General features: G+C 38.3%; 2 protein-coding genes across 2 annotated transcripts; both read left to right on the top strand.

The window, feature by feature from the left end:
* Positions 1–8,677: 8,677 nt before the first annotated feature.
* LOC139732634 (E3 ubiquitin-protein ligase TRIM45-like) lies at positions 8,678–10,249 on the top strand. The gene has a single exon (XM_071643491.1). The coding sequence runs from the start codon at positions 8,678–8,680 to the stop codon at positions 10,247–10,249; it is 1,572 nt and encodes a 523-aa protein (XP_071499592.1).
* A 12,023-nt stretch (positions 10,250–22,272) lies between these two features.
* On the top strand, positions 22,273–24,123 carry LOC139732633 (uncharacterized). Its single transcript, XM_071643490.1, has one exon. It carries the CDS (start codon positions 22,273–22,275, stop codon positions 24,121–24,123), a length of 1,851 nt encoding a protein of 616 aa, XP_071499591.1.
* Positions 24,124–26,402: the final 2,279 nt, after the last annotated feature.

Below are 26,402 nucleotides of genomic sequence, written 5' to 3'. Positions count from 1 at the left end.
AGCTTAAAAATAATAAATAGTTTTTATGGTATCTGAAATGAAGTATTAACAGAAACACATTTTTTTTATTTGTATTGGAAATATCCCATGATTCCTCACAGTATATTGGAAAAGACACATTTGATTCATAATGATGTAAATGTATGTATGGATTTTTTTTTTTTTGGTATGTTAATGTACACTAGTTGTTTGATTGTGCACATCAGGCGTGTCAGGGCATCAGTGAAAGAAAGCAGATTTTAGCTGTGTGTATGGGGGCTGTGTTAGGAATAGGTGCAATATGTGTTATAAGTTATGGATTATGATGTGGGGGTGGTCTGTATAACGTAAGGTGTTTCAGAATGTGTGGTTATATACCTTTTGCAGCAGTTGACTCTTCCATAGTTTTCTGTGTATGTACACATAATCGTATTCATTTTTCTCCTCTTTACACGTTCAACACATGACGCTAGTCAGTGTTGTGATGTAGTTCCCTGTATTTTTTGAGTATTCATTTGATGTTTTGTATGTAATGTAAATTTGTTATTTATCTGGGGCCCGTTTCATAAAACATGTCATCAGTGACAAGTTGTCATAGATGTGACAAGCTACTGAAATCCTTGCATCTGATTGGCTGAGAGCAAATTTGTCATAGAAATTTGCCAGTTGTCTATGATGACAAGTTTTATGAAACGGGTCCCTGTTGTCAATATGTGTTTATGAATGTGTGACAAAACTAATTTTCCATGCCATGTTTTATACATAATTTGGACAATAAAGAAATGAAATGAAATGAACGTTACTATACCATGATGAGTAATAAATGCGAATAATGAAATGGGGTAATTCACAGCGGTGACACAAGACGTGGAGTGCCCTTTACCAGATTGAACTATGATCGCCCTCTTCTGGGAAGGAATGCGTGCACACTGTATCCTCCAAGGTTTATTTCCCTACAGGTGTCTAGGGCAATTACCCCCTGAGAAATTACCCCGTACCCTTCCCCTGACCCTAATCCTGAACTTAATCCTAACTTTAACCCAAACTCTAACCCTAATTTTTACCCTAATTTTACCTCACCCAGTATTTAACCGGGGCGGGGGGGGGGGGGGGGGGAGGGGGGTTATTGCCCTGATAAGCGCTATAGAGTGTATTAATAATGCATGGGTTCTTTTTGTCTCGCTAAATCTATTGCCCTTCAGTTCGTCTATAGTCAATGATAGTCCCTGATCATTTCTAGTAAAACATCAATAAACGTTTAATGAGTTTATGTATGCTTGTGCAAAATCATCCAATACTGATTTACATGTCTTCGAATGAAATAGTACACGTATTGTTTGAATGTTTTAACATTTAACGTGGAGGTACTGAATATTCTGGCATAAGAAAATATGTTTGATTGTGAGCGTCCTACAGTGAGCTCTAGACAAACAGCATAAAGCTGTATAAAGTCTGACTACAATTTACTCTTCTTTTAGTATCACAAGTCTGACCTTCACGGACAAGTCACAAACAAGTTACAAAGATTTTGTAGCTCCACTTATACCTGACATTCAAATTCTATGCAATTAGAAAAAAAAAACCGTCGTTACTCCATAAGTCTCTGTTTCATGCAAACCTAAAATGCACCCCTTAAAAATTGATATGATCTCAAGCTAAATCTGATAAGGAAGGGAAGTGAATAACTTGGTATCAGGTTCAAGGAGTTATACAAAGTGAAACTGACAAAACTTAGCAGGGCAGGGCCATAAAAATGAATATGACCAAAATGCACATTTTCTTTTTAAATTTATTGTTTCATTAGCCAATTTGTTCCTGCATTTACCTATGCTCAACACAAGCTATAAGAATAGTCTGGTACACGTTACCATGCAGGCCGGATGCAGGCTATAACTGAAATACCCCAGTTGCTTGTTTTGCTTTTGACATACATTACTAGGTTTGATCGAATGGGAAACAAACAGGACAATTCATTTTGTTATTGAATTCGATTATCTTATTCTGTTCGTATTCATGCGAAAGTTTGCTCAATGATTTAATGGGTGAGACTATAATTTACAATCTTTTTTTTTTTTTGGGGGGGGGGGGGTAATTCACATCCCACAGGACTAAGATATGAGGATGAACAGTGATCCCTGCTTCAACTTTAAAAGAGTAATTTATGTTGTATTCGAACATTAAAATGCGTGGAAACAAGCTGTAATTATCAGCTAGGGAAATTTCAGCATTATTCTCCATTCTTATACGGAGTTGCTGTTGCTTTTATTAGCTATAAGAGATGTGAGATCTGATTGTTGTTTTGAGCCAGAGCTCACTGCTTGGGTAGAAGAGAGATATTTCAAGAATTCTATCAGATTTGGGATAAAATGATCGAACAGGTAACGCTATGTACTAGCAAAATGAATTTGTGTCTCACCTTTTTTTTTCTCTTCTCAATCGATCTCTTTTTCTCATCTTCATTTTTCTATTTCATCCACATTATTTCTATCTGATGATTGTTTTTTTTTTTTTTTTGCTGTCCGATGTCTGCATTAGATCATCCCCTCTTGTGACGTATTGAATTACGTCACTTGTAACGGGAGAGCTTGAGGTGGTACATTTAGTTTCAAATGGAATGATCGAGTAGTAGTATATTATAATTTACACTTAGAAATTTGAAGTAACTGATATGTCTTGATATTTATTCATAGTAGGCATCAAAATATATTTGATTGACATGTATTTGATTAACATTCATTGTAAAACTATAACCAAGATGTTATTTATAATTATTTTACTATGTTTGGGGGTCAGACCCTACAAGCATTGCTTCAGCATTCCCAACCACCTCCCGTATATTTTTCTAAACTTCAGAATGTTTTTGTGCTTTTTACTTTTTCACCATATCAATTTTATATCCATGAATTTCATTTATCATAGTTTGTAATGTTGACAAATATGTACTTATGTTCTGTGTGGGAAAAAAAAATCATATTTTCAAGTTTTGTTGAAGATAGAAAAATGAATGAATGAATGAATGAATGAAAATTCGCATTTACCGTAGGACTGTAAGACTGTAATATTTCGCCAAGTTATTGAGCTGTCGTAGCTAAAAAAAATGTGAATGTCTCAAAAAGTATGTATCTTTGAGTATGTTCCGGTCATGTTAACCAACTATTATAACACAACGTATCATCTAGTCATTAGAGCATAGAACGTTAGTTTATTTTGCCGTAGTAAAGCATTCATATACTTTATTGTAATTAGCATCCTTGTACAGTCCTGAACACGCTTTACGCTCGTACATAATGATAAAATCATTACACTGGAGTTAAGACAAAACGTCTGTACACCAGCACTCCGATTGAAAATGAATGCTGTCATGATTTACATCCATACAGTGTATTTACATGCTTCTTTTGACCGTTTTGTTTAACCGAAATGTCAGTGTTTCTTTATGATTATATCCCCCTCATTGTAACATTGTAAAATCTGACCATTCATCTACCGCGTTACATTTAATACCATTTTGTAATCTCCTCCTTTGTACTCTCTGTACAGTGTATCTCTCTCCCCTCCCATCTCTACAAGAAGTGAAACAGTCGAGGGCTCAGCATTTCACCCGATGTCACTTTAATCAAATTATAATAAGCATTGATTTGTACCCGAATAACAATTTGTATGTTTGTTGCTGTTGTATGCTTCAATCATTTGACAATTTTCTACTTTCCGGTGTTTGTCTTTGATGTGTCTTGGCAAAAGTTCATTAAATCACTTTACGTTTTGAGAACTTTGTGTCCATGTCTCCATGTGTGTGTGTGAGTGTGTGTGTGTGTTTGTGTGTGTGTGCGTGTGTGTGTATTTATGTGTAAAAGCGAGTTCCCGTGTATGCGTAAGGGTTAATGTTCATAGGTGTGTTTGTGCGTGATGCTTTGAGTGAAATTATGAGTGGTCGATTTAGTAATCTTCGCAGAAAATTTCTTGGGAGAGATGGCCTTGAATTTTTGGTGAACTTGGGAGGCAATGGAATGATGTAAAGGGAAATTGAAAATAAAGGAAAAGAAACGTAAATATAATTAATGATACATATACACCTGGTGGGAATACATTAGTTACATCAAAATGATCAAGAAGACAAGACTGCCAAACGATATTGATGACACACAATCCATATGCATATAGAAAGAAAGATAGAAACAACGTTTTCATTTTCCTTTGCGGCAAATCGATAGTGAAAACAAAAACTTGTTTGACATAAAATATTTTACAGCAAGAGTCTCCATTTCACTCCTTAATGAGTCAAATTATATGAGTAAGCACTAGATGTCTCAATGTAACCAATCAAAATGAAGTAAACGACGTCATTTAAAAGCTTCTCTTTTTTTCGAAACCGAGATATGGATCACAAAGACACGTTGAATGCAAATTAGATGAGGTAACGTCATAATATTAGTTGGTACACTAATACTGTGGACTTTTTGTTAATGTTTTTACTGTACAATACGTCGAAATTGCACCTCTACTATAGGTTAAGCCGACTGACATTAGACGATTCTTTTGTGGCAAAATCCAATTAATTCATGTATAATAGCTAAAGGAAAGTCAGTGGAGGTATGTGTCTCATATCACCACCTCATCAAAATTTTGAAAATACATGTATTACCGTTACTGCATATTTTATTCACAATTTGCATTGACGCGATAATCATTCCGAAATATAGTTTCCCTGGGTTTTACTCAACCCTGAAATAATCGACCTTTCAGACAGGAACAATCCATTGTTTCGAAGTTAAATCATATCTTTGCACAAACTGGAATCTTTGCAAAACCCAATCAAACACCGCATTACTGGTTCTCTACTCACGCTTTTCCCTCGAGTCTCGACGTCCGTTCCTTCCAAAGGCCTTCGTCGTCGACGTCCAGCCATATTCATCGAACGATAGCTCGAGAGACTGTAGGATGAATTCGATGTCGACAGATATCCTGACACCGTTTCCAAAAACAAAGTAGCTGCAACTCTGGTCCTCAATGACGACAGAAAAAAAAGAAGGAAAAAAAAAACTCCTTAGGATCTAAACATTAAAATCTTTCTACATCAGCAAAACATCTCAACTCTTTGATCGTGGGTTTTTTCTCAGATCTTGAAAATATCACAACAGAAGGAAAAATGACAGAATTTTCTATATTATAACCAAATTGTTTTATTTCATTCATATTCTCTTCGAAGTGATGCTTCAACATGCTTTTGTTTACATCTTACTCTAAAAAAATTCATCTCATCACGACATTCTGATATGAGCTGTGATTTTCAGATAGATGCATAGTGTGTGAGATGTGGGGAAAACCCGCTTCTATAAATATAAAGGTTCGCAGTGTAAAGGTCACGGTAAATACCGTCATTTTCCTGAACCGCCCGACCATTTTGTCAGTGCTCCGCAATATCTCTTTCCAAAAACTAACTCTTCGCAAATTGTTTGGGTCTTTAATTAACATTCAATTTAATCGGTGTTTACACCTGTCCTCGTGCTGAACAGACAACAGATTGCTATTCGATCCTTGCCTAAATGTACTTTGGAACTAAACAGAAGTATTGAACCCGGAAGTACAGCAAACTTGGTGAGCATGCATGACATAACGATATAAAATCATGTATGTTACTTGTTCAAGTAGTTTATAAAGCATGCTTATCAAATAAGTTTAGAATTGATTCTCTCTTGTTTGTTTGGCAATATTTCTGTTACGATTTTTTTCTTCTTCTTTTCAGCATGACTAACTCCATAACTTACATGTATCTTAAAGTTTGTAATACTGTATAGATAATAGTACTCCAAACAGAACAACTGACATAGCCTGTTACAATACACGTAAAGCTGTTTCAAAAGGATATTACTCGTTATCTCCGCTGGAAATAAATCAGCCCCTGAGGACTTCATCACAAATTAATGTAAATACATAGTTTGGGGACTAAGAGAAGTTAAACCAATTCGTTAGGAATTCCCTTTTTCGTTATCATCAGTGGCCTGCTCAATCACTAATTCCTTTCCATAATTATAACTTGAACAACTGAAACACTAGGGAGAGGTGGCTATTCATGTTTAAAGGATCTCATGAACTCCGTTTAGTGTCTACAGACAAGGGACAAAATTACTCGAAGAGCGTTTGTTGTGAATGTGGAGCTAATTGCGCATTTCCTTCCTTCAGATGTATTTAGATGTATTTGCGTCCCCCAAAGCTGTTAACTTGACAACAACATTCTCGGAACACCAGCACAGCTGGTATACTTTGTATGTAAATTATGGTTGCGATTAATGAGTAAATAAAGATATTGATGTTGATCGAGTTACAACACCTCAGGATGTTTATATCTGTCAAATTTTATGGCAATGTCCGTCTCCTCTTCCTTGTTCTCTTTCTTTTGGGACACGTGTTACTTTCCTCCTGATATATGATTCTTCTATTTATCACAGAATCGATTGAGGAGGTTTAAAGCAAGGAGGGATCTAGATGTTAGAAGAAAAAGCTTAATTGGCAGATTCTTTATCACTATATTCTTTATATTTTTGTTAATTGTTTAATTGATTTGTATTTGCTTGTTTTTTTGTGTGTGTGTTTCGGGGGGGGGGGGTGTAAGAGGGAGTGTCATCCAAACTTGAGGTAAGTATTCTAAAATGTCAAGGTGCTATATCCTGAGCATCGATAATGGAAGCATCCCATCGGTGAATGTTCAAATAAAGATGGTATTAGATGAAAGAAAGAGATTATCAAAGCAGAAGGGTGAAGATGTGTTGTGATTATCATAGATTGTCTCACTCTGTATAAATCTATTTGTATAGGAACGCAACTGCTGATCAAAATTTTAGCAAACATGTTGGAAATTGGAACCAGTGAGAACAGACCCTGTCATCTACTGTTATCTACTGACATATACATTTTGTACAGAGGGAGACAAATTGCTAAAAATAATATCAAATCTTCACCCCTCTGCATTACAATCTCTTGCTTTCATAAAATAAGCCTTGTCTGCCTTGGACTACTTAGCATAACAATGTAGGGATTTCAGAGCCTGGGTATTTCAAGTTCGTTGTGTCTCCTCGATGGCGGCAACCAGGATAGCCTGGTGGTAGTGTCGCTGCCCGGAAAGCAGTAGATGGCAGGTTCGATCCTCACTGATTCTCTTTTCTTTTCTTTTTTTTACAAATCAGCGGTTGAGATCTCAAAACATATTTGTACAGAGGGAGACATGATAAAATTAGCACAACGATGAGGTTATTTGCTACAGACAATGACTGGTAAGAGATAAAGGAATTCAATCATGGCAGTTAATCTTTTCCACATACTATATAACGTCTAGGAAAGAACATCGCATTGCACGCTATATTCATTTCATGTAAATACATAAACCTACAAAGGACATCGAATCCACAGTGACTCTAGATCATAACTGACAACCATCCGTCACTGAAGGGTTAAAATGACCTTCTTTATTCATTATATTCCTTGCCCCATTTTTAATAGATATGCTTTAACATCAAAGATTTTGAAGCTTTTCTGACAAGACGGCGCTGCTAACCAGTTTTTCTTTGTCCATTAAGGAGGGGGGGGGATTATAATGTAATTTAATCCAGGGAAAATTGTAATCTTTGTGCTTAGCTCTGCTCTTCACGTATGAGGTAAATTATTAAAGTTAACATGTCTTCCAAGACAAACGTAACCAATATCTTTATGGAAATGAAAAAAAAAACAACAAATGACTCTATCTCTCAAGGATATGGACATAGATTGATTATTAAAGGATTCCTTGTTGCATGACATACCAGCAGTCAAACGGACATAGGTTTCTAAATAATAATCTCTACTATTTAGCTCACTTTTTCATTGATATTCACTTTAACTTAACATTTTTGGTTTGTTTGCGATATCACTGAGGATATTCTCGCTACTGTTAATATAAAAGGTCACAAATAAAAGAGTCATGATTCATCTATTTACTGCTCGAATCACCTGATCATATTTTTTGTGAGTGCAGCGTAATACAACTCTTTGTTGTTTGACTAATACAATATACTCCTTTAGGGAACTAACAAGTAACATCTGACTTTATTTTAATTTGCACCATCCTATGACAGGCTCACTGGAAAACAATATGCTATAGTAAACGTGATCTCCCCCATTCAATTGAACTGTCATTGAATCAGTTTATTGGGTTCGGATATAAAACATACAGAGTACATGAATGATAAACACTATTCACACACGTCTATTAAATTGTGCTTCATGACTTCGTCCAATTTTAAGAGTAGAAACATTTCAACACCATGCACTGTGAACTTTCTCCTTTTTAATGGTAACTGCTAATATCATATTTCTGCTTATAGGCCTACTCGTCAATGCGTTTCATTCTTTTGCTATCAGACAGACAAACAGACAGACAGACACCATGGCAACGTTTCATCAAATCAGCAGCCAGAATCTGGAGTGTCCTATCTGTCTGACATTGTTCAACCATCCTAAATCACTGGCGTGTTCTCACACCTTCTGCAAAGACTGTTTGGAACGTATCTCTCAAACTCGACCAAACCAACAAACTATAGCATGTCCTGTATGCAGGGAAGAAACGCCCCTACCCAGTGGAGATGTGAGTAAGTTACAAACAGTCGTACCCCTGAATTCTCTCGTGGACGAAGTGAGAACCAAGAGTCCAACATGCACAGTTTGTGACATGGACGAAAAACCGCAAGCTGTGTCCTACTGTCAGGACTGCGGGGAAAACATGTGTGTATCCTGTGAGAAAGACCATTCTGTGTGGAAAAGGTTCTCCAACCACGTAGTGGTGGCCATGAGCGGAGTGCTCTCGGGAAAAGTTCCGCTACAGAGGAGACGGAAGTGTAAGAAACATCCTAACGATGATGAGGAGTGTTTCTGTATCGGATGTCAGGAGTACGTCTGCTTAAGATGCGGGATGTTAAAACATTTACAAGGAGGGCACCAGGTCGAAGAGGCAGCTATCCATGAGGAGAAATTGATGGAAAATATCAAGGAGTTACAAGAAAGGGCAAAATCAAAGAAAACAACCATTGAAAATCATATCGATTTCATCAAGACACAACGCGATGAAATAACAAACATGATGAGAAAACTCACTAATGACATTGACAAGACCTACGATGAATACATGCAACTATTGTCAGCCAGAAGAGATGCTCTGAAATGTGAAGTGAAACGATTGTCTGAAAAATTCGAGAAGAAATTAAAAGTCATGGAAGAAGAGAGTCACCAAACAATTTATCAAATGAACGCAATGGAAGAGCTGGTATCTAACGGTGTGAAGGTACCGCTAGAGAAAGACTCCTTGTTTGCGCATGACACGCTATGCGAGAACTTGAAGAGCTTCCTGGGCCGAGATAATCCTGACGACCAATCACCGAGAGGTGTGGCAGAACGAGCTCAGAAGATTTCATTCCGTAGATACGTGAAGGTCAATGAACTTTATCTTGGCGAGCTGGAAGGTTACACGTGGGATGTCAAAGTAGACGTAGAACTCCCTATCACAGACAGCATGGACTGTATGACTCGTGCACCAGAAGGTAAGATGGCGGTGGGATCGTGGCAAGGCGGAATCCATCTCTACTCCCCTGATGGCGAGTTACAGCAGTCCGTGCTGAAGGATGTCAGGGTCAGGAATATTGGATTCCTGTCCGATGGTCGAAGTGTTATATCTGACACGGACAGCAAGATGTCACTCTACACTCCACAGTGGGAGAAGCTTGACGTCACGTTTGAGACGATGAGTTATAATGAAGGAGGGATTGGTGGTTTCACTGTGGATAGAGATGATAATATCTACGTGAGTTATTGGGAGTCCAAGAATATCCAGGTATTTACCCCACAGGGTGATAAGGCTGTCAGAGAAATAATGTGTGATGGATATACACCTTGGCAATTATTCTTCTTTCACACCATGGGGAAACTGATACTGAAAGATGAATCAACTGTCGTGTGCATTGATGGCAAGGGGAAGAAGGAGAATGTCGTGAAGAAGGAGGAAGAGGGAATGTCAGCCTATCCAGCTGTTTGTAGAGATGACTCGGTCATTGTAGCCTGGGTGAAGCACGGGGAGGGGCTTGTCAGTATCGACCGATACACGAGAGATTTGGAGCACGTGCGCAATATCATCACTGATTTCAAAATACAAAAACCAGAGGAAAGAAACTGGTACTTTCTACAAGAGTTTGAGAGTGGAGAGATAGCTTTCTGCACTCCGGATAGACTTTACATATTTGATGCAATGTAATGTGAAATGTGAAAGACGATTTTGTCATGCTGTAGCATGTTAGAAAATAGATTCTTTGGTGGGATACTCAAGTGAGTAGAATATTGTAATGAATGGATTTTACATGTATGATAATGGACTGCACACGCATTAGGCGTTTTCACATCAGCCCGATAAAAATCCAAGCTCGAGAAATTTTTCGCGATTGCGAGTTAGCGCGCTATTTCATTTCTTATTCACATCAGCCCGAAGAGAATCAGCCCGAATTTTTGTCGAGCTAATTCGACAGCTGAGTATGTGCAAACAGCATCAGTAATGTGTGTGCCCTCTCAAAAATTCCTCATGATTTGTGTGCAGTTTGCCTCGATCGATCGGGTCACACACGCTAGGCATGATGGGATGCATCGCGCTCATTTCTCGAGTCGTTTTCACATTATCAAAAGGCGTTTTCACATCAGCCCGATAAAAATCCAAGCTCGAGATATTTTTCGCAGAAAATAGTCAGCAAAATAGCGCGCTATTTCGAAACATCGGGCTGATGTGAAAACGTCTAAAAGGCGTTTTCACATCAGCCCGATAAAAATCCAAGCTCGAGATATTTTAAGCAGAAAATAGTCAGCAAGATAGCGCGCTATTTCGAAACATCGGGCTGATGTGAAAACGCCTAAAAGCGCGCTACTTTCCCGCTATTTCAGAAATTTCCCGAGTTGGACTCGATAAATTTTCTCGATCAGAGCGATACAGATAGCGCGCTCATTTGTGTTCACATTATCAAATAGCGCGCTATTTCGCTATCGGGGAAATTTCCCAAGTCAGAAAATAGCGCGCTATTTCGAAACATCGGGCTGATGTGAAAACGCCTATAGCCGCGCCAACTCACATGAATATTCATACATTAATGACCTTAATCATGTCGAAAAGTTGAATTAGTTTATGGATGATTGACAATATTCCAAAAGTAAAACAGTGTCATCGGTTACAACATTTGTTTTACGATATTAGCACATTATTTGGGTGAGAATGCTCTTCACATCAAATCAGTAAAAGGCTGATATTTACAAGAAGTACCAAAATGGTTTCGAAGAATTATTGTAATGACGCGGGTACATAATCCCTGCGTCGTAGGTCTCTGAATGGGAATCAGAAAGTTTCCATAATGTAAAGCTCTTGAAATTGACTGACAATGCCAAGAATTTTCCATGAATCATGGAAAACCGATTGTTATCGTTTTTTACACTAGGAAGTCTGGCTGTAGTACTGTTCTATTTTTTATTTATTTATCTATTTTTATTTTTATTTTTTTGCCTAGGGTGGTTCATACGTCATTATACCGTGATGAGTGATAAATGGGAATAATAAAATGGGGTAATTCACAGCGTTGACAGAAGACGTGGAGTGCCCTTCACCAGATTGAACATGTATGAACTGAAGAGCGCCCTCTTTCGGGGAGGAATGCGTCCACACTGTATCCTCCAACATTCCCAAGACTGCCATTTTCCTGCATGCACGGGCTCTTTCCAGGTCGCTAAATCTATTGCCCTCCAGTTCATCTGTTAATCCCTAGTCATTCCAAAGAAAACATCCATCCGGTTAATGGTTGTATGCTTCGGGAAAAACCATTCAGTACTAATTTTCATGCCTTCGAACGGAACAGTATTGTTTGAATGTGTTAACATGACAGTAATCTATACAGTGGAGGTTTAGAATATCATTCTGGCAAACGAAAATATGTTTGACTATGAGCGTTCCTTAATGTACTCTAAAAACTGCACATTACTGTGAGTCTCATCACTGTTTACTTTAAGTATCAGACGTCTGACCATCAATGAGAAGTCACAAACAAATCAGAGATTTGGTAGCTCTACTTATACCTGAGACATGATTGAAATGTAATACAATGCAGTGAAAAGAAAAAAAAATACTCGTTTGATGAATTGCTACAAAACCCTCAGTGTCATATAAACCTTAAATGTAACCCTAAAAAATTGATATGATTTTGAGCCGAATCTGTGATAGCGAAGAGAAATAAATAACTTGGTATCAGGTTTAGGGGGTTGCAAAACTGGAACCGAGAAAACGTAGCAGGGCAGGGCCGTAAAAATGAATACAATCAAACGCACATTTCTTTTTATTCTTTGTTACATTGACCAATTTATTCCTGCGTTTACCTCTTCTCAACATAAGTTATAAGAATATGTCAAGTCTGGTACACGTTGCCATGCAGGATAACTAAAATAATCTAGTTGCTAGGTGTCCTTTTTGACATGCATTACCTCGGTTTTGGTCGAATAGGAGACAAACGGGACAATTCATTTTGTAGTTGAGTTCGTTTATTTTGTTCTGTTCGTATTCATGGGTAAAGTCTTCTCAATAAATAAATGTATTGGGTGAGATTATAACTGAGTCATTGTTTTATAATTCACATTCCATAGGACTAAGGTATGAGGGTGAAGAGTGATGTTCTGCTTCAGCTTTAAGAGAGTAATATATTAATGTGGTATCCGAACATTTAATGCGTGGAAACACGCTGTGGTTATCAGTCAGGGAACTGCCACCATTATTTTACATACACAGTTGTTATTATAGCTAGAGATGTGAGATGTATGGTTGTTGTTTTGTGCCAGAAGCAATTATGCTTGGGTAGAAGAGAGATATTTAGAGAATTATTTCACATTTGGGATAAATATTCGAACAGGTGACGTCACAAACAAAATGACTTTGTGTCTCATCTTTCTTTTTCCCTTTTCGATCGATCCATCTCTCTCATCTTCATTTTCTATTTCATCCACATTATTTTCTATCTGAAGATGTTTCTTGCTGTCCGATGTCTGCATTCGATCAAGCCCTTTTGTGACGTATTGAATTACTGACGTCACTTGTTGTAACGGATGAGTTTGAGGTGATGCATTTAGTTTCAAATGGAATGATCGAGAAGCAGTATATCAAAACCCATACTTAGAAATTTGAAGTTACCTGTAATACCTTGATGGTTATTCGTAGCATAGCATCAAAATATATTTGATTGATAAACATTGTATAACCAGGTTTGACTAATAATCATTGCGTAACCAAGTTTGATTAATAATCGTTGAATGTAACCAAGATGTATGTAAAATTGTTTTAATATGTTTTGTGTGTGTGTGTGTTTTTTTTTGGGGGGGGGGGGATGCACCCTATAAGAATTGCTTCTTCAGCATTCCTCCCCATTGTCTGTATTTTCTAAACTTCAGAATGTTTTAATCCTTTTCTTTTACACCCTATCAATTGTATTTCCATAAATTTCATTTATCATATTTTGTAATGTTGGCATATACGTACTTATCTTCTGTGAAAAAAAGATCGTTTTTACAAGTTTTTGTTGAAGATGGAAAAATGAATGAATGAATGAATGAAAGTCGGCATGGTAGCACTGTAAGCCTGTAATATTTCGCCGAGTAATTGAGCTGTTATAGCTAAAAAAAATTAAATGTCTTCAAAAGTATGTATCTTCGAGGATGTTCCGGTCATGTTAACCAACTATTGTTACACAAAATATCATCTAGTCATTAGAATATTGCACGTTAATTTACTTTGGCATAGTAAAGAATTCATATTCTCTATCATAACTGGCATTCTTGTACAGTCCTGTACAGCACGCTTTACGCTCGTACATGACAAGAACATCACACTATTATATAGTTAGACGTCTGTGCATGAATGCTGACACGATTTACATTTATATATATACAGTGCATTTACATCCTTCTTTTGACAGTTTTTGTATAACCGAAATTTCAGTGCCTCTTTATAGTTAATTCCCATCATTGTAACATTGTGAAATCTGACCATTCATCTATATATACCGCGTTACATATTACATTTAATACCATTTTGTAATCTCCTCCTTTGTACTCTCGGTACAGTGTATCTCTCTCCCCTCCCATCTCTACAAGAAGTGAAACAGTCGAGGGCTCAGCATTTCACCCGACGTAACTTTAATCAAATGATAATAAGCATTGATTTGTACCCGAATAACAATTTGTATGTTTGTTGCTGTTGTATGCTTCAATCATTTGACAATTTTCTACTTTCCGGTGTTTGTCTTTGATGTGTCTTGGCAAAAGTTCATTAAATCACTTTACGTTTTGAGAACTTTGTGTCCATGTCTCCGTGTGTGTGTGAAAGTGTGTAAGTGTGTGTGTGTTTGTGTGTGTATTGGTGTGTGTATTCATGTGTAAAAGCGCGTTCCCGTGTATGCTAAGGGTTAATGTTTGTATAGGTGTGTTTGTGCTTGATGCTCGAGTGAAATTATGAGTGAATTTAGTAATCTTCACTGAAAATTTCTTGGGGAGATGGGCTGGAATTTTTGATGAACTTGTGAGGCAACAATGGAATGATGTAAGGGGAAGTTGAAAATAACAAAGAAAAAATAAAATTGATGATACATATAGGGCCTACACATGGTGGAAATAATTTATTTTATTAAAATGAACAAGAAGACAAAATTGCCAAACGATATTGATGACACACAATCCCATTTGCATAAAGAAGAAAGATGAAAACAACGTCTTCGTTTTCCTTCACACCAAATCGATAGTGGAAGAAAAAAAAAACTGTTTGACATATTTTACAGCAAGAGTCTCTTTCTCTGACATTTAAAAAAAAAGTCATTTCAAAGTTTCTCTTTTTTCGAAACCGAGATATGGATCATAAAGAGACGTTGAATTCAAATTAGATGAGGTGATGTCAGAATCATGGGCGTAAATCCCGGGGGGGGGGATGGGGGGATATATCCCCCCCCCCCTGAAATGGAGGAGGGGGGGATGGCCTGTACAATCATCCCCCCCCCTGAAATTTGAGAAAAAAATGGAGGAAGCAGAAATGTGATTGTATCATTGTTGTCATTGCATGACGTTCGTACGCCCGCCTTCAGACAGATAACAGAGCTGAACAGTATTCTATCTTGTAGGATAGTATTTTTTCTCAAGCGCTCGCTCGCTTCGCTCGCTCGCGAAGAAAGTAATATCGACATAAGGTATGGTCCAGACGTTGACAACATCAAATAGCATAGGCTTACATGTAAACATGCTATGAAGCGAGCAACTCGGGACCATCTGCAAATTATGTACGAAAACAAACAAATAATAACAAAAACTATACCGCCATAATTTATTGACCCCCCCTCCATTTCCTGCATCATTCCTGAAACGATGATGACTCTGATACATCTATGGGCATACCCAGGGATGATCAATCTATCTCGGGTGGGGGGGGGGGGGGGGGGCAAAGGGGCATTTGCCCCGCCCCTACGGAAATGTTGGGGGCAGACAAATCATTTGTCCTCCAAGCAATTCCCGAGATGAGGACAAATCTCGAACTTTCTTTATGGAAAATTGGACAAGTACCGCCAGAATTATGCACCGGATCGCTGAATTGCAATCATGAATATGCGAAAGATCCGCTACTGGGTCCCTTTCGATAGACTTTGTACACTTTTAAGATTGACGTTTCATTTCCTTATATTTATCAAAGACTGTGCAGCGGATCTTTCACTTACAAAAGCTCCCTCATAATTATGCAGAGACGTCGATGGAGGGGGAGGGGGATGGTTCCCCCATAAAAGTATTGGGGACAAACAGATCATTTTGCTCCTATATTCGTAATTCCCGAGATGTGGGAATGTCCTTACTTTTTTGATAGAAAACTGTCTAAATATTTCACCCAAAGATGGCTGAATTTCAATTCTGAAAATACAAAATCTTCCTCGCGTAAGAGGGGGATAGGCCTAACCCCTCCCATACCCTCCCCGCTCAGTCATTTCTAGTTAATACACTTTAGATCGACAGATTTCAAAATGTTTCATCTAAAGTGTACACCAGGTCTGTTACTTCAGTTTAAAGAGATGCGAATGTTCCTTTGGTGGGAGGAGATATCTAGATACTTTCAATTAACGGAGGGTTCCCCCCTAAAAAATAGTATACACTTCTGGGATTGAAAATTCCCCAGATTACATCATAAATGTGTTTACGAGATATTTGTTGCTGCCAGTAATTGCCAGCAGTTGCGCCCGATGCGCCCCCACCCCCCTTGATTTCCTAAGCGAAAAAAGTACAGCTACAAACGGCAGTTTTTGGACTGTACAATGTCAAAATTTTCAAGCTCGCTTGCTTCGCTGGCTCGCATTATAATCGTCATGCCATTCTCCTGATGTTGCTGCCGGGTAATTGCCAGCAGTTGCGCCCGGTGCGCCCCCGCCCCTTAATTTCCAAGGAGGAAAAAAGTACAGCTACAAACGGTAGTTTTTGGACTGTACAATGTCAAAATTTTCAAGCTCGCTTGCTTCGCTCGCTCGCATTTAATCGTCATGCTATTCTTCTGATGTTCCTGCCTGGTAAATGCCAGCAGTTGCGCCCGGTGCGCCCCCGCCGCTTAATTTTCAAAGCGAAAAAATAAAGTTACAAGCGGCCGTTTTTGGACTGTACAATATCAAAATTTTCAAGCTCGCTTGCTTCGCTCGGTCGCATTTAATCGCTATGCCATTCTCCTGATGTTGCTGCCGGGTAATTGCCAGCAGTTGCGCCCGGTGCGCCCCCCCCCCCCCCGTTAATTTTCAAAGCGAAAACATATAGCTACAAGCGGCCGTTTTTGGACTATAAAATATCAAAATTTTCAAGCCCGCTCGCTTCGCTCGCTCGCATTTAATAGTCATGCCTTTCACCTGATGTTGCTGCCGGGTAATTGCCAGCAGTTGCGCCGGGTGCGAACCCCCCCCCCCCCCCCTCAATTTTCAAAGCGAAAAAAAAAATGTAGCTACAAATGGCAGTTTTTGGACTGTAAAATGTCAAAATTTTCAAGCTCGCTCGCTTCGCTCGCTCGCATGTAATCGTTATGTCATTCTCCTGATGTTGCTGCCAGTAATTGCCAGCAGTTGCGCCCTGTGCGCCCCCCTTAATTTCCGAAGCGAAAAAATATAGCTAATTTTATACAAACGGCCGTTTGGGGACTGTACAATGTCAAAATTGATGATCGGTTCATGACCTTCAGTGTAAGAATTGATACAAGTAGTTTCTCTAAATGATACCATTTTATAAGCAAAACTGTTCAACAATAATCTACATAAAATGTACTGCTATCTATATACCTTAAACATGTTGGACTGTTTCAAGTCGATAAAACACGCAAAATAATGCATCAAATTGCACCATTTACAACATCAATATGCAAAAAGTTCTCACTGTGGGAGCCCCTCCCACACCCTCCCCCCTCGCTCGCATCGCTCCCTCGCATCTAACCGCTCCCCCTAAGATCAAATCCTGGCTATGCCGGTGATAGGCCCCACTATTCAGTAGGCCTTCACAGTGATGTCGCACAGGCGGAGCAAGAGCTGAATACCACGATGTATAGTCATTCAATTATCTATGAATATTTTTTTTCTTACTTTTTTTTCATAGGAAAAAAATCCCAAATTTCACCAAAAGTGTGCACCAGATCACTGAATTTCAGGTCTGAAAATGCCAAATTTTCCTTGTGTGGGAGGGGGATAACCCCCTCCCACACCCTCCCCCCCCCCCCGCTAGGCCGCTCCGCCCCCTCGCACAGATATTCAAACTCAAAGTTCTTCCCCTACCCCCTATCATTAAAACGGAACGATGCCCCTGGGATGATTGCTTTACTGACTTAAATCAAGAAAATTGTAGAATACAATTAATAGCTACAGGAAAATATCTACTACGTTATTACATACCCCCCCCCCCCAAAAAAATGGATATCCATATTAGCATTTTATTGAATTTATTTGGGCATTATTCAGGGCTGCGCTACGTTTTTGAAAGGGGGGGGTGTCTAAATCGCCTGTCAGTCAAGAAGAAAGAACATCAAAAGACAAGAGAAACAACAACAACAAAAGTCTTCATACTTTTAAGGCTGGTCTGATTTTCCGCCGAAAGTCGGCTGACAAGCAAAAAACAAACAATCAAACAAACAAACAAACAAACAAACAAATAAAAACAAGAACAAAAAGTCTTCGTATTTTTGCTGCCACTTTCCTCCCACTATGCATGGAAAAGAGTGGGATATTTGATCCCTGTAAAGTCTGTATGGGGGGGGGGGGGGGGGGGCAAGCTTCTCACCCCCCCCCCCCCCCCCCCCCCCCCCCGGGCTGCGCCGTTCCGGTTATGGGCTTGTAATCGTGGTGATGGTGGCTATCGCCGATCATCCCCCCACTCCTCAGTACGGATTTACGCCGTTGGTCAGAATATTACAAATTTCCCATTAGTTGGTACATTGATACTATGGATTTTTGTTAATGTTTTTGCTGTACAATAAATCGAATAGAAAAGCAATAAGTTTAATAAGTTTGATTGCACCTCTGGAATAAGTTTAGCTGACTGACATCAGAGAATTCTTTCGTTGCAAAAACCAATCAATTCATGTATAATAGCCAAAGGAAGGTCAGTGGAGGTATATGTGCCTCATATCACCACCTCATCAAAATTTTGAAATAATATTATTTAATATTGTATTACCGTAGAGCTTAGTTCATTCACATTTTGCATTGAAGCGATGATCATTCCGAAATATAGTTTCCCTGGGTTTATAGTCAACTCTGCAATAATTGACCTTTCAGAGAGGAATAATCCATTGTTCCGAAGTTAAATCATATCTTTGCACACACTGGAATCTTTAAAAAAACAATCTAACTCCGGCATGGTTGATTCTCCACTCTCTGAATTTATTATCAATATTATTACTATTGTTATTATCATTATTATTATTATTATCACTATTATTATTATTATCATTATTATTATTATCATTACTATTATTAGTATTAAAATTGCCTTCGTCGTCGACGTTCAACCAAATTTACCGAATGGTAGCTCGAGAGACTGAAGGCTGATCTCGATATCTACCGATATCCCGACATCGTTTCAGGAGAGAAATTGGTTGCTACTCTCGGCCTCGACATAGACAGAATACACGTATGAAAAAAACAACAACAACACAGCAACTCATAAGATCAGAACATCAATCAATTTCTGCTTGAGCACACATTCTTAGCTTTTTGACAGTGGTTTGTCTCAAGTATTAAAAAAATCATAACAGAAGGGTAAATGACAGAATTATCTAAATAACCAAATTGTCTGACGTATTACTCAATTAATTCTCGTTCAAGTGATCCTTTAACATGACGATTTCTGTTTAAATCTTTCTCTTTATTTAAAAAGAAAAAAATCATCTCAGCTCAAGGTCGCGAGAATCAGCTCCCTGTACAAGACGACATTCCGTTATAAGCTGTGATTTTCAGATAGACACATAGTGTTTGAGATGTGGGTAAAACCCGCTTCTATAAAATATAAAAGTTCGCGGTGTAAAGGTCACGGTAAATACTTACAGTCATTCCCCTGAATCTTCCGACCATTTTGCCAGTGCTTCGTAATGCATATCTCTTTCCAAAATATGATTCTAGGCATTTTGTTTGTGTCTTAAAAGTAAAAGCATATTCAACATGGGTGTTCGCCTTCGCTGAACAGACAACAGGTTGTGATCCCAAGCCTAAAATGTAGGCCTTCTTCGGAGCCAGACATAAATCAGAAATATTGGACCCGGAAGTACAGCAACCTTGGTGAGCGTGCATGATATAACGACATAAATACATGCATGTTTCTTGTGTCTGCGACAAATAGCTTTATTAACAATGCATGTTTATTCAATAAGCTTAGAATTGATTCTCCCTTGTTTGTTTGGTCAACATTTCTGTTATGATTTTGCTGCTTTTGTTCAACATGTTTAACCAAACAACCTATATGTTAAAGTGTGTAGTAATATAGATGATATAGTACTCCAAACAGGAAAAAACCTGGTACATCCTTAATCATAGGTCTAATGCTGTGCTATGGCTTTCACCAGTTACCTCCCTCTGTACAAATATATTTGTGAGATGACATCTGCTGATCTACATCTTAATAAACGATGGTCATGTCGTGTAAGGAACCAGTGTGAATCGAACCTGTCATCTACTTTCTTCCGGGCAGTGATACTCCATACCACCATCACCTGACCATACTGCAGGCTATCCCTGATTGCCGACAGTGTCACGATAAACTTTAATCAAATACTCATACAGGCTCTAAACACTCTTTACAAATAAAGTTGTACACAGGGAAACAATTAAGTGATATAAATCAGAGCATATCTTCATCCCTCTGCTTTCGTCATCTCTTGCTGTCAAGTTGTTTGATTATAAATATTAATTTGGAAATAAATCAACGCCTGAGGAATTTATCACCAATTAATGCAGAGATAGTTTTGGGATTAGGAGACATGAGTAGAGTTTGATACAGGTCAAACGACTTAAGGACCTCCCTTTTTACTGTATTATCAGTGGGCTGCTAAGTCACTTTCTTTTCAAGACTTGAACAACTGAAACACAAGAGAGGTAGCTATTAGTAATTATGTCCTTCCCTCCAATGCATTTCTACGCATTTTAGTCCCCCTAAAGTTGTCAACATGATAACCAAAATTATAGGGATTAGCAAAGCTAGTAATGCTTTCAGACTACATGGCCACAGTAAGATAGCGTGTAAATATGCTACTAACGGACAAAGATACACCTCGGAATATTTGAAGAGTTTGTTTGCAAAAACCGATAAGTCCATATTTGCCAAATGGAGAATTGGCGATTAAAGGTCAAGAAAAATAAAGAGAATAATAAGAAAATGTTTGCTTCTTTTGACCATAACTTCAAAAATGTGCCTTTATATGTAGTGACCAATATATCATTTAAAATTTGTATTATTTTGTACTTTATGACAGATATCGTACTTCAAAATCTTCAAAAATGGACTTATCGGTTTTTGCGAACAAAACTCTTCATTTATATCCTAAAAACTTTATGGCAACGTACGTATCCTCATCCAAAATTGAGGTAAGTATACGTGTATTTTGATTAACAATAATAGGATGCTATCCTGGGCGTTCATAATGAAAGCATCCCATCAAAGTTTTTACAAATGACACTGAATGCTCGCATGAAGATGGAGTTCTTTACAGACAATAGCTAGAGAGGGATATGGGTAGCTAATCATGACAGCCTAAAGGATCATTTCTCCTGGGGGCCAGATTCATTTCAGGTACATAAACCTAGAAAGGACATGTTGATCGAATATTATGAAGCTTTCTTTACAAGACGATTTTGTATGTTTGTTTGTTTTTGCCTATTGAGGGTGGGTAAAATGTGATTTAATCCCAGGCGGAAATATGTGCCTATGTCTGCGCTTGACGTATAAGGTAAATGAATAAAGTTTACACATGTCTTCCAAGACAAACGAACCAGCGTTTTATGCAAATGGAAAAAAAATCAATAATAATTATATCTCAAGGATTTGGGCATTTTGTCTTGAAGGACACCTTGTTAAATCACATAAAAAACAGCCAAACGGACATACGTTTCAAAATGATAATCTATATCATTTTGCTCACATTTTCATTGACAAATGATTGATATTCACTTTAACATGACACTTTTTTAGTTTACAATATCGCTGAAGATATTCTGGCTACGCTGTAAATATACAAGTTCACCATTGAAAGAGTCATCCATCCTCAAATGCTCGAATTACCTAATTATATTTTTGTGACTGTAGCGTAATGCAACTCTTTGTTGTTTGACCAATACAATATATACTCCTTTAAAGAATTAACAAGTAACATCTGAGTTTATTCTAAGTTGCACCATCCTATGACGGGCGCACTGGACAACTAGTTATTATGATATCGTCAACTCGAATGAACCAACATTGAATCAACCTTATTGAGCCCGGATATAAAGCATATACAGTAAACGAATGATAAACATTATTCACACACGTCTATTTAACGTCTATTGAACTTCATTACTTCGTTTGATTTAGAGAATGCATAAATTGTAAAAAAACGCTTCGCATGAACTTTCCATTAATTTTTGTTTAAATTTTGGGAAATGCTAATTTCATATTTCCGCTCCTACTCGTCGACGTGTTTAGCGTTGTTTGTTTCCTTTGCTATCAGACAGACAGGCAGACACCATGGCAACGTTTCATCAAATCAGCAGCCAGAATCTGGAGTGTCCTATCTGTCTGGATCTTTTCAACCAACCCAAATCACTGGCATGTTCCCATACCTTCTGCAAAGACTGTCTGGAACGTATCTTACAAACTCGGTCCAACCAACAAGCTATAACATGCCCTGTATGCAGGAAAGGAACGCACCTACCCAGTGGAGATGTGAGTGTGCTACAAACAAACGTTCCTCTTAATTCTCTCGTGGACGAAGTAAAGACCCAAAATCCAACATGCACAGTTTGTGAGAAGGATGAAAAGCCACCAGCTGTGTCCTACTGTCAGGACTCTGGGAAAAATATGTGTAAGTTATGTGACTCAAAACATTCCGGCTGGACACCGTTCTCCACTCACACAGTAGCAGCCATGACTGAGATGGCTTCGGGGAAAGTTCCGATTAAGAGAAGACGGAAGTGTAAAAAACACCCTAACGATGATGAAGAGTGTTTCTGTACCGGATGTCGGGAGTACGTCTGCTGTAAGTGCGGGATGTTAAATCACTTACAAGCAGGGCATCAGATCGAAGAGGCAGCTATCCACGAGGAGAAGTTGATGGAAAATATCAAGGAGTTACAAGAAAGGACAAATTCAAAGAAAGCAACCATTGAAAATCATATCGATTTCATCGAGACACAACGAAATGAAATAACAAACATGATGAGAAGACTCAATGATGACATCGACAAGACCTACGAGGAATACATGCAACTATTGTCAGCCAGAAGAGAGGTCCTGAAATGTCAAGTGAAACGATTGTCTGAGAAATTCGAGAAAGAATTACAAGTCATGGAGGAAGAGAATCGGCAAATAATTCGTCGTATGAAGGCTATGGAAGAGCTGGTAACTAACGGTGTGAAGGTACCGCTAGAGAAAGACGCCTTGTTTGCACACGACACACTGAGCGAGAACATGAAGAGCTTTCTGGGACGAGATGATCCTGACGACCAATCACCGAGAGGTGTGACAGAAGGAGCTCAGAAGATTTCATTTAATAGATTCGTGAAGATCAATGAACTTTGTCTAGGAGAGTTGAAAGATTATACGTGGGATGTCAAAGCAGACGTAGAGCTTCCAGTCAAAAACAGCATGAACTGTATCACTCGTGCACCAGACGGTAAGATGGCGGTGGGATCAAGTAAGGGCGGAATCCATCTCTACTCCTCTGATGGCGAGTTACAACAGACCGTGCTGAAGGATGTCAATGTCCGGAGAATAGGATTCCTGTCAGATGGTCGAAGTGTTGTACGTAATACAAAAAACGAGATGTCACTCTACACTCCACAGTGGGAGAAGCTTGACGTCACGTTCGAGACGATAAGTTATGATGAAGGAGGGTTTGCTGCTGGTCTCACTGTGGATAGAGATGATAATATCTACATGAGTTATAGGAAACCTCAAAAGATCCTGGTAATTACCCCACAAGGTGGTAAGGCAGTCAGGGAAATAATGTGTGATGGATATACACCTATGCAATTATTCTCCTTTCACACCACGGGGAAACTGATACTGAAAGACTCCTCAACTGTCGTGTGTTTTGATGGTAAGGGGAAGAAGGAGAATGTCTTGAAGAAGGAGGGCATGAATGCCTTCCCAGCTGTGTGTCGAGATGATTCGGTCATTGTAGCCTGGGTGAAGCACGGGGAGGGGCTTGTCAGTATCGACCGATACACAAGAAATTTGGAGCATGTGTGCAATATCACCACTGATTTCAAAATACAAAAACCAGAGGAAAGAAACTGGTACTTTCTACAAGAGTTTGAGAGTGGTGAGATAGCTTTCTGCACTCCGGATAGACTTTACATATTTGATGCAATGTAATGTGAAATGTGATAGACGATTTTGTCATGCTGTAGCATGTTAGAAAATAGATTCTTTGGTGGGATACTCAAGTGAGTAGAATATTGTAATGAATGGATTTTACATGTATGATAATGGACTGCACACGCATTGCCGTGCCAACTCACATGAATATTCATACATTTGTAATGGCCTTAATCATGTCGAAAAGTTGAATTAGTTTATGGATGATTGACAATTCTTATATTCCAAAAGTAAAACAGATTCATGCTGTTACAACATTTGTTTTGATATTAGCACATTATTTGGGGGAGAATGCTCTTCACATCGAATCAGTTAAAAGCTAATATTTACAAGAAGTACCAAAATGGTTTCGGAGAATTATTGTATTGACGCGGGTACATAATCCCTGCATCGTAGGTCTCTGAATGGGAATCAGAAATTTTCCATAATGTAAAACTTTTAAAATTGACTGACAATGCCAACAATATTCCATGAATCATGGATTTTGTCGGTGTTAACGTTTTTTTTTTTACACTAAGTAATCTGACTGTAGTGCTGTTCTATTTTTATCCTATTTTTATTTCATTCTATGTTTTCTTCTTTCTTTTTTTTTTTGCCTAGGCTGGTTTATACGTTACTATAACGTAATGAGTAATAAATGCGAATTATAAAATGGGGTAATTCATTAGAGAGGTGACACAAGACGTGGATTGCCGTTCACCAGATTGAACCATGAACTGAAGAGCGCCCTCTTCCGGGGAGGAATGCGTGCACACTGTATCCTCCAACATTCCCAAGACTGCCATTTTCCTGCATGCACGGGCACCCGGGCTCTTTCCAGGTCGCTAAATCTATTGCCCTCCAGTTCATCTGTTAATCCCTAGTCATTACAAGTCATTACAAGTCAAACATCCATCCGTTTAATGGTTGTATGCTTCGGGAAAAACCATTCAGTACTAATTTTCATGCCTTCGAATGGAACAGTATTGTTTGAATGTGTTAATATGACAGTAATCTATACAGTGGAGGTTCAGAATATCATTCTGGCAAACGAAAATATGTTTGAATATGAACATTCTTAATGTACTCTAAAAACTGCACATTACTGTGAGTCTTATCACTGTTTACTTTAAGTATCAGACGTCTGACCATCAATGAGAAGTCACAAACAAATCAGAGATTTGGTAGCTCTACTTGTACCTGAGACATGATTGAAATGTAATGCAATGCAGTGAAAAGAAAAAAAAATACTCGTTTGATAAATTTCTACAAAACCCTCAGTGTCATATAAATCTTAAATGTAACCCTAAAAAATTGATATGATTTTGAGCCGAATCTGTGATAGCGAAGAGAAATAAATAACTTGGTATCAGGTTTAAGGAGTTGCAAAACTGGAACCGAGAAAACGTATCAGGGCAGGGCCGTAAAAATGAATATGATCAAACGCACATATCTTTTTATTCTTTGTTACGTTGACCAATTTATTCCTGCGTTTACCTCTTCTCAACATAAGTTATAAGAATATGTCAAGTCTGGTACACGTTGCCATGCAGGATAACTAAAATAATCTAGTTGCTAGGTGTCCTTTTTGACATGCATTACCTCGGTTTTGGTCGAATAGGAGACAAACGGGACAATTCATTTTGTAGTTGAGTTCGTTTATTTTGTTCTGTTCGTATTCATGGGTAAAGTCTTCTCAATAAATAAATGTATTGGGTGAGATTATAACTGAGTCATTGTTTTATAATTCACATCCCATAGGACTAAGGTATGAGGGTGAAGAGTGATGTTCTGCTTCAGCTTTAAGAGAGTAATATATTAATGTGGTATCCGAACATTTAATGCGTGGAAACACGCTGTGGTTATCAGTCAGGGAACTGCCACCATTATTCTACATACACAGTTGTTATTATAGCTAGAGATGTGAGATGTATGATTGTTATTTTGTGCCAGAAGCCATTGTGCTTGGGTAGAAGAGAGTGGTTTAGAAAATTATTTCACATTTGGGATAGATATTCGAACAGGTGACGCCACAAACAAAATGACTTTGTGTCTCATCTTTCTTTTTCCCTTTTCGATCGATCCTTAATTCTCTCTCATCTTCATTTTCTATTTCATCCACATTATTTTCTTTCTGAAGATGTTTCTTGTTGTACGATGTCTGCATTAGATCATTCCCCTTTTGTGACGTATTGAATTACTGACGTCACTTGTAACGGATGAGTTTGAGGTGATGCATTTAGTTTCAAATGGAATGATCGAGAAGCAGTATATCGTAACCCATACTTAAAAATTTG

Source organism: Diadema antillarum, unplaced genomic scaffold (genome assembly GCF_040938485.1).
Source record: "Diadema antillarum isolate AM-2024a unplaced genomic scaffold, OU_Dant_1.0 seq00000441_RagTag, whole genome shotgun sequence".
Taxonomy (NCBI): Eukaryota; Metazoa; Echinodermata; class Echinoidea; order Diadematoida; family Diadematidae; genus Diadema; species Diadema antillarum.
Note: the sequence above shows the minus strand (reverse complement) of the source record. Positions and strands in the feature narration are given on the sequence as shown.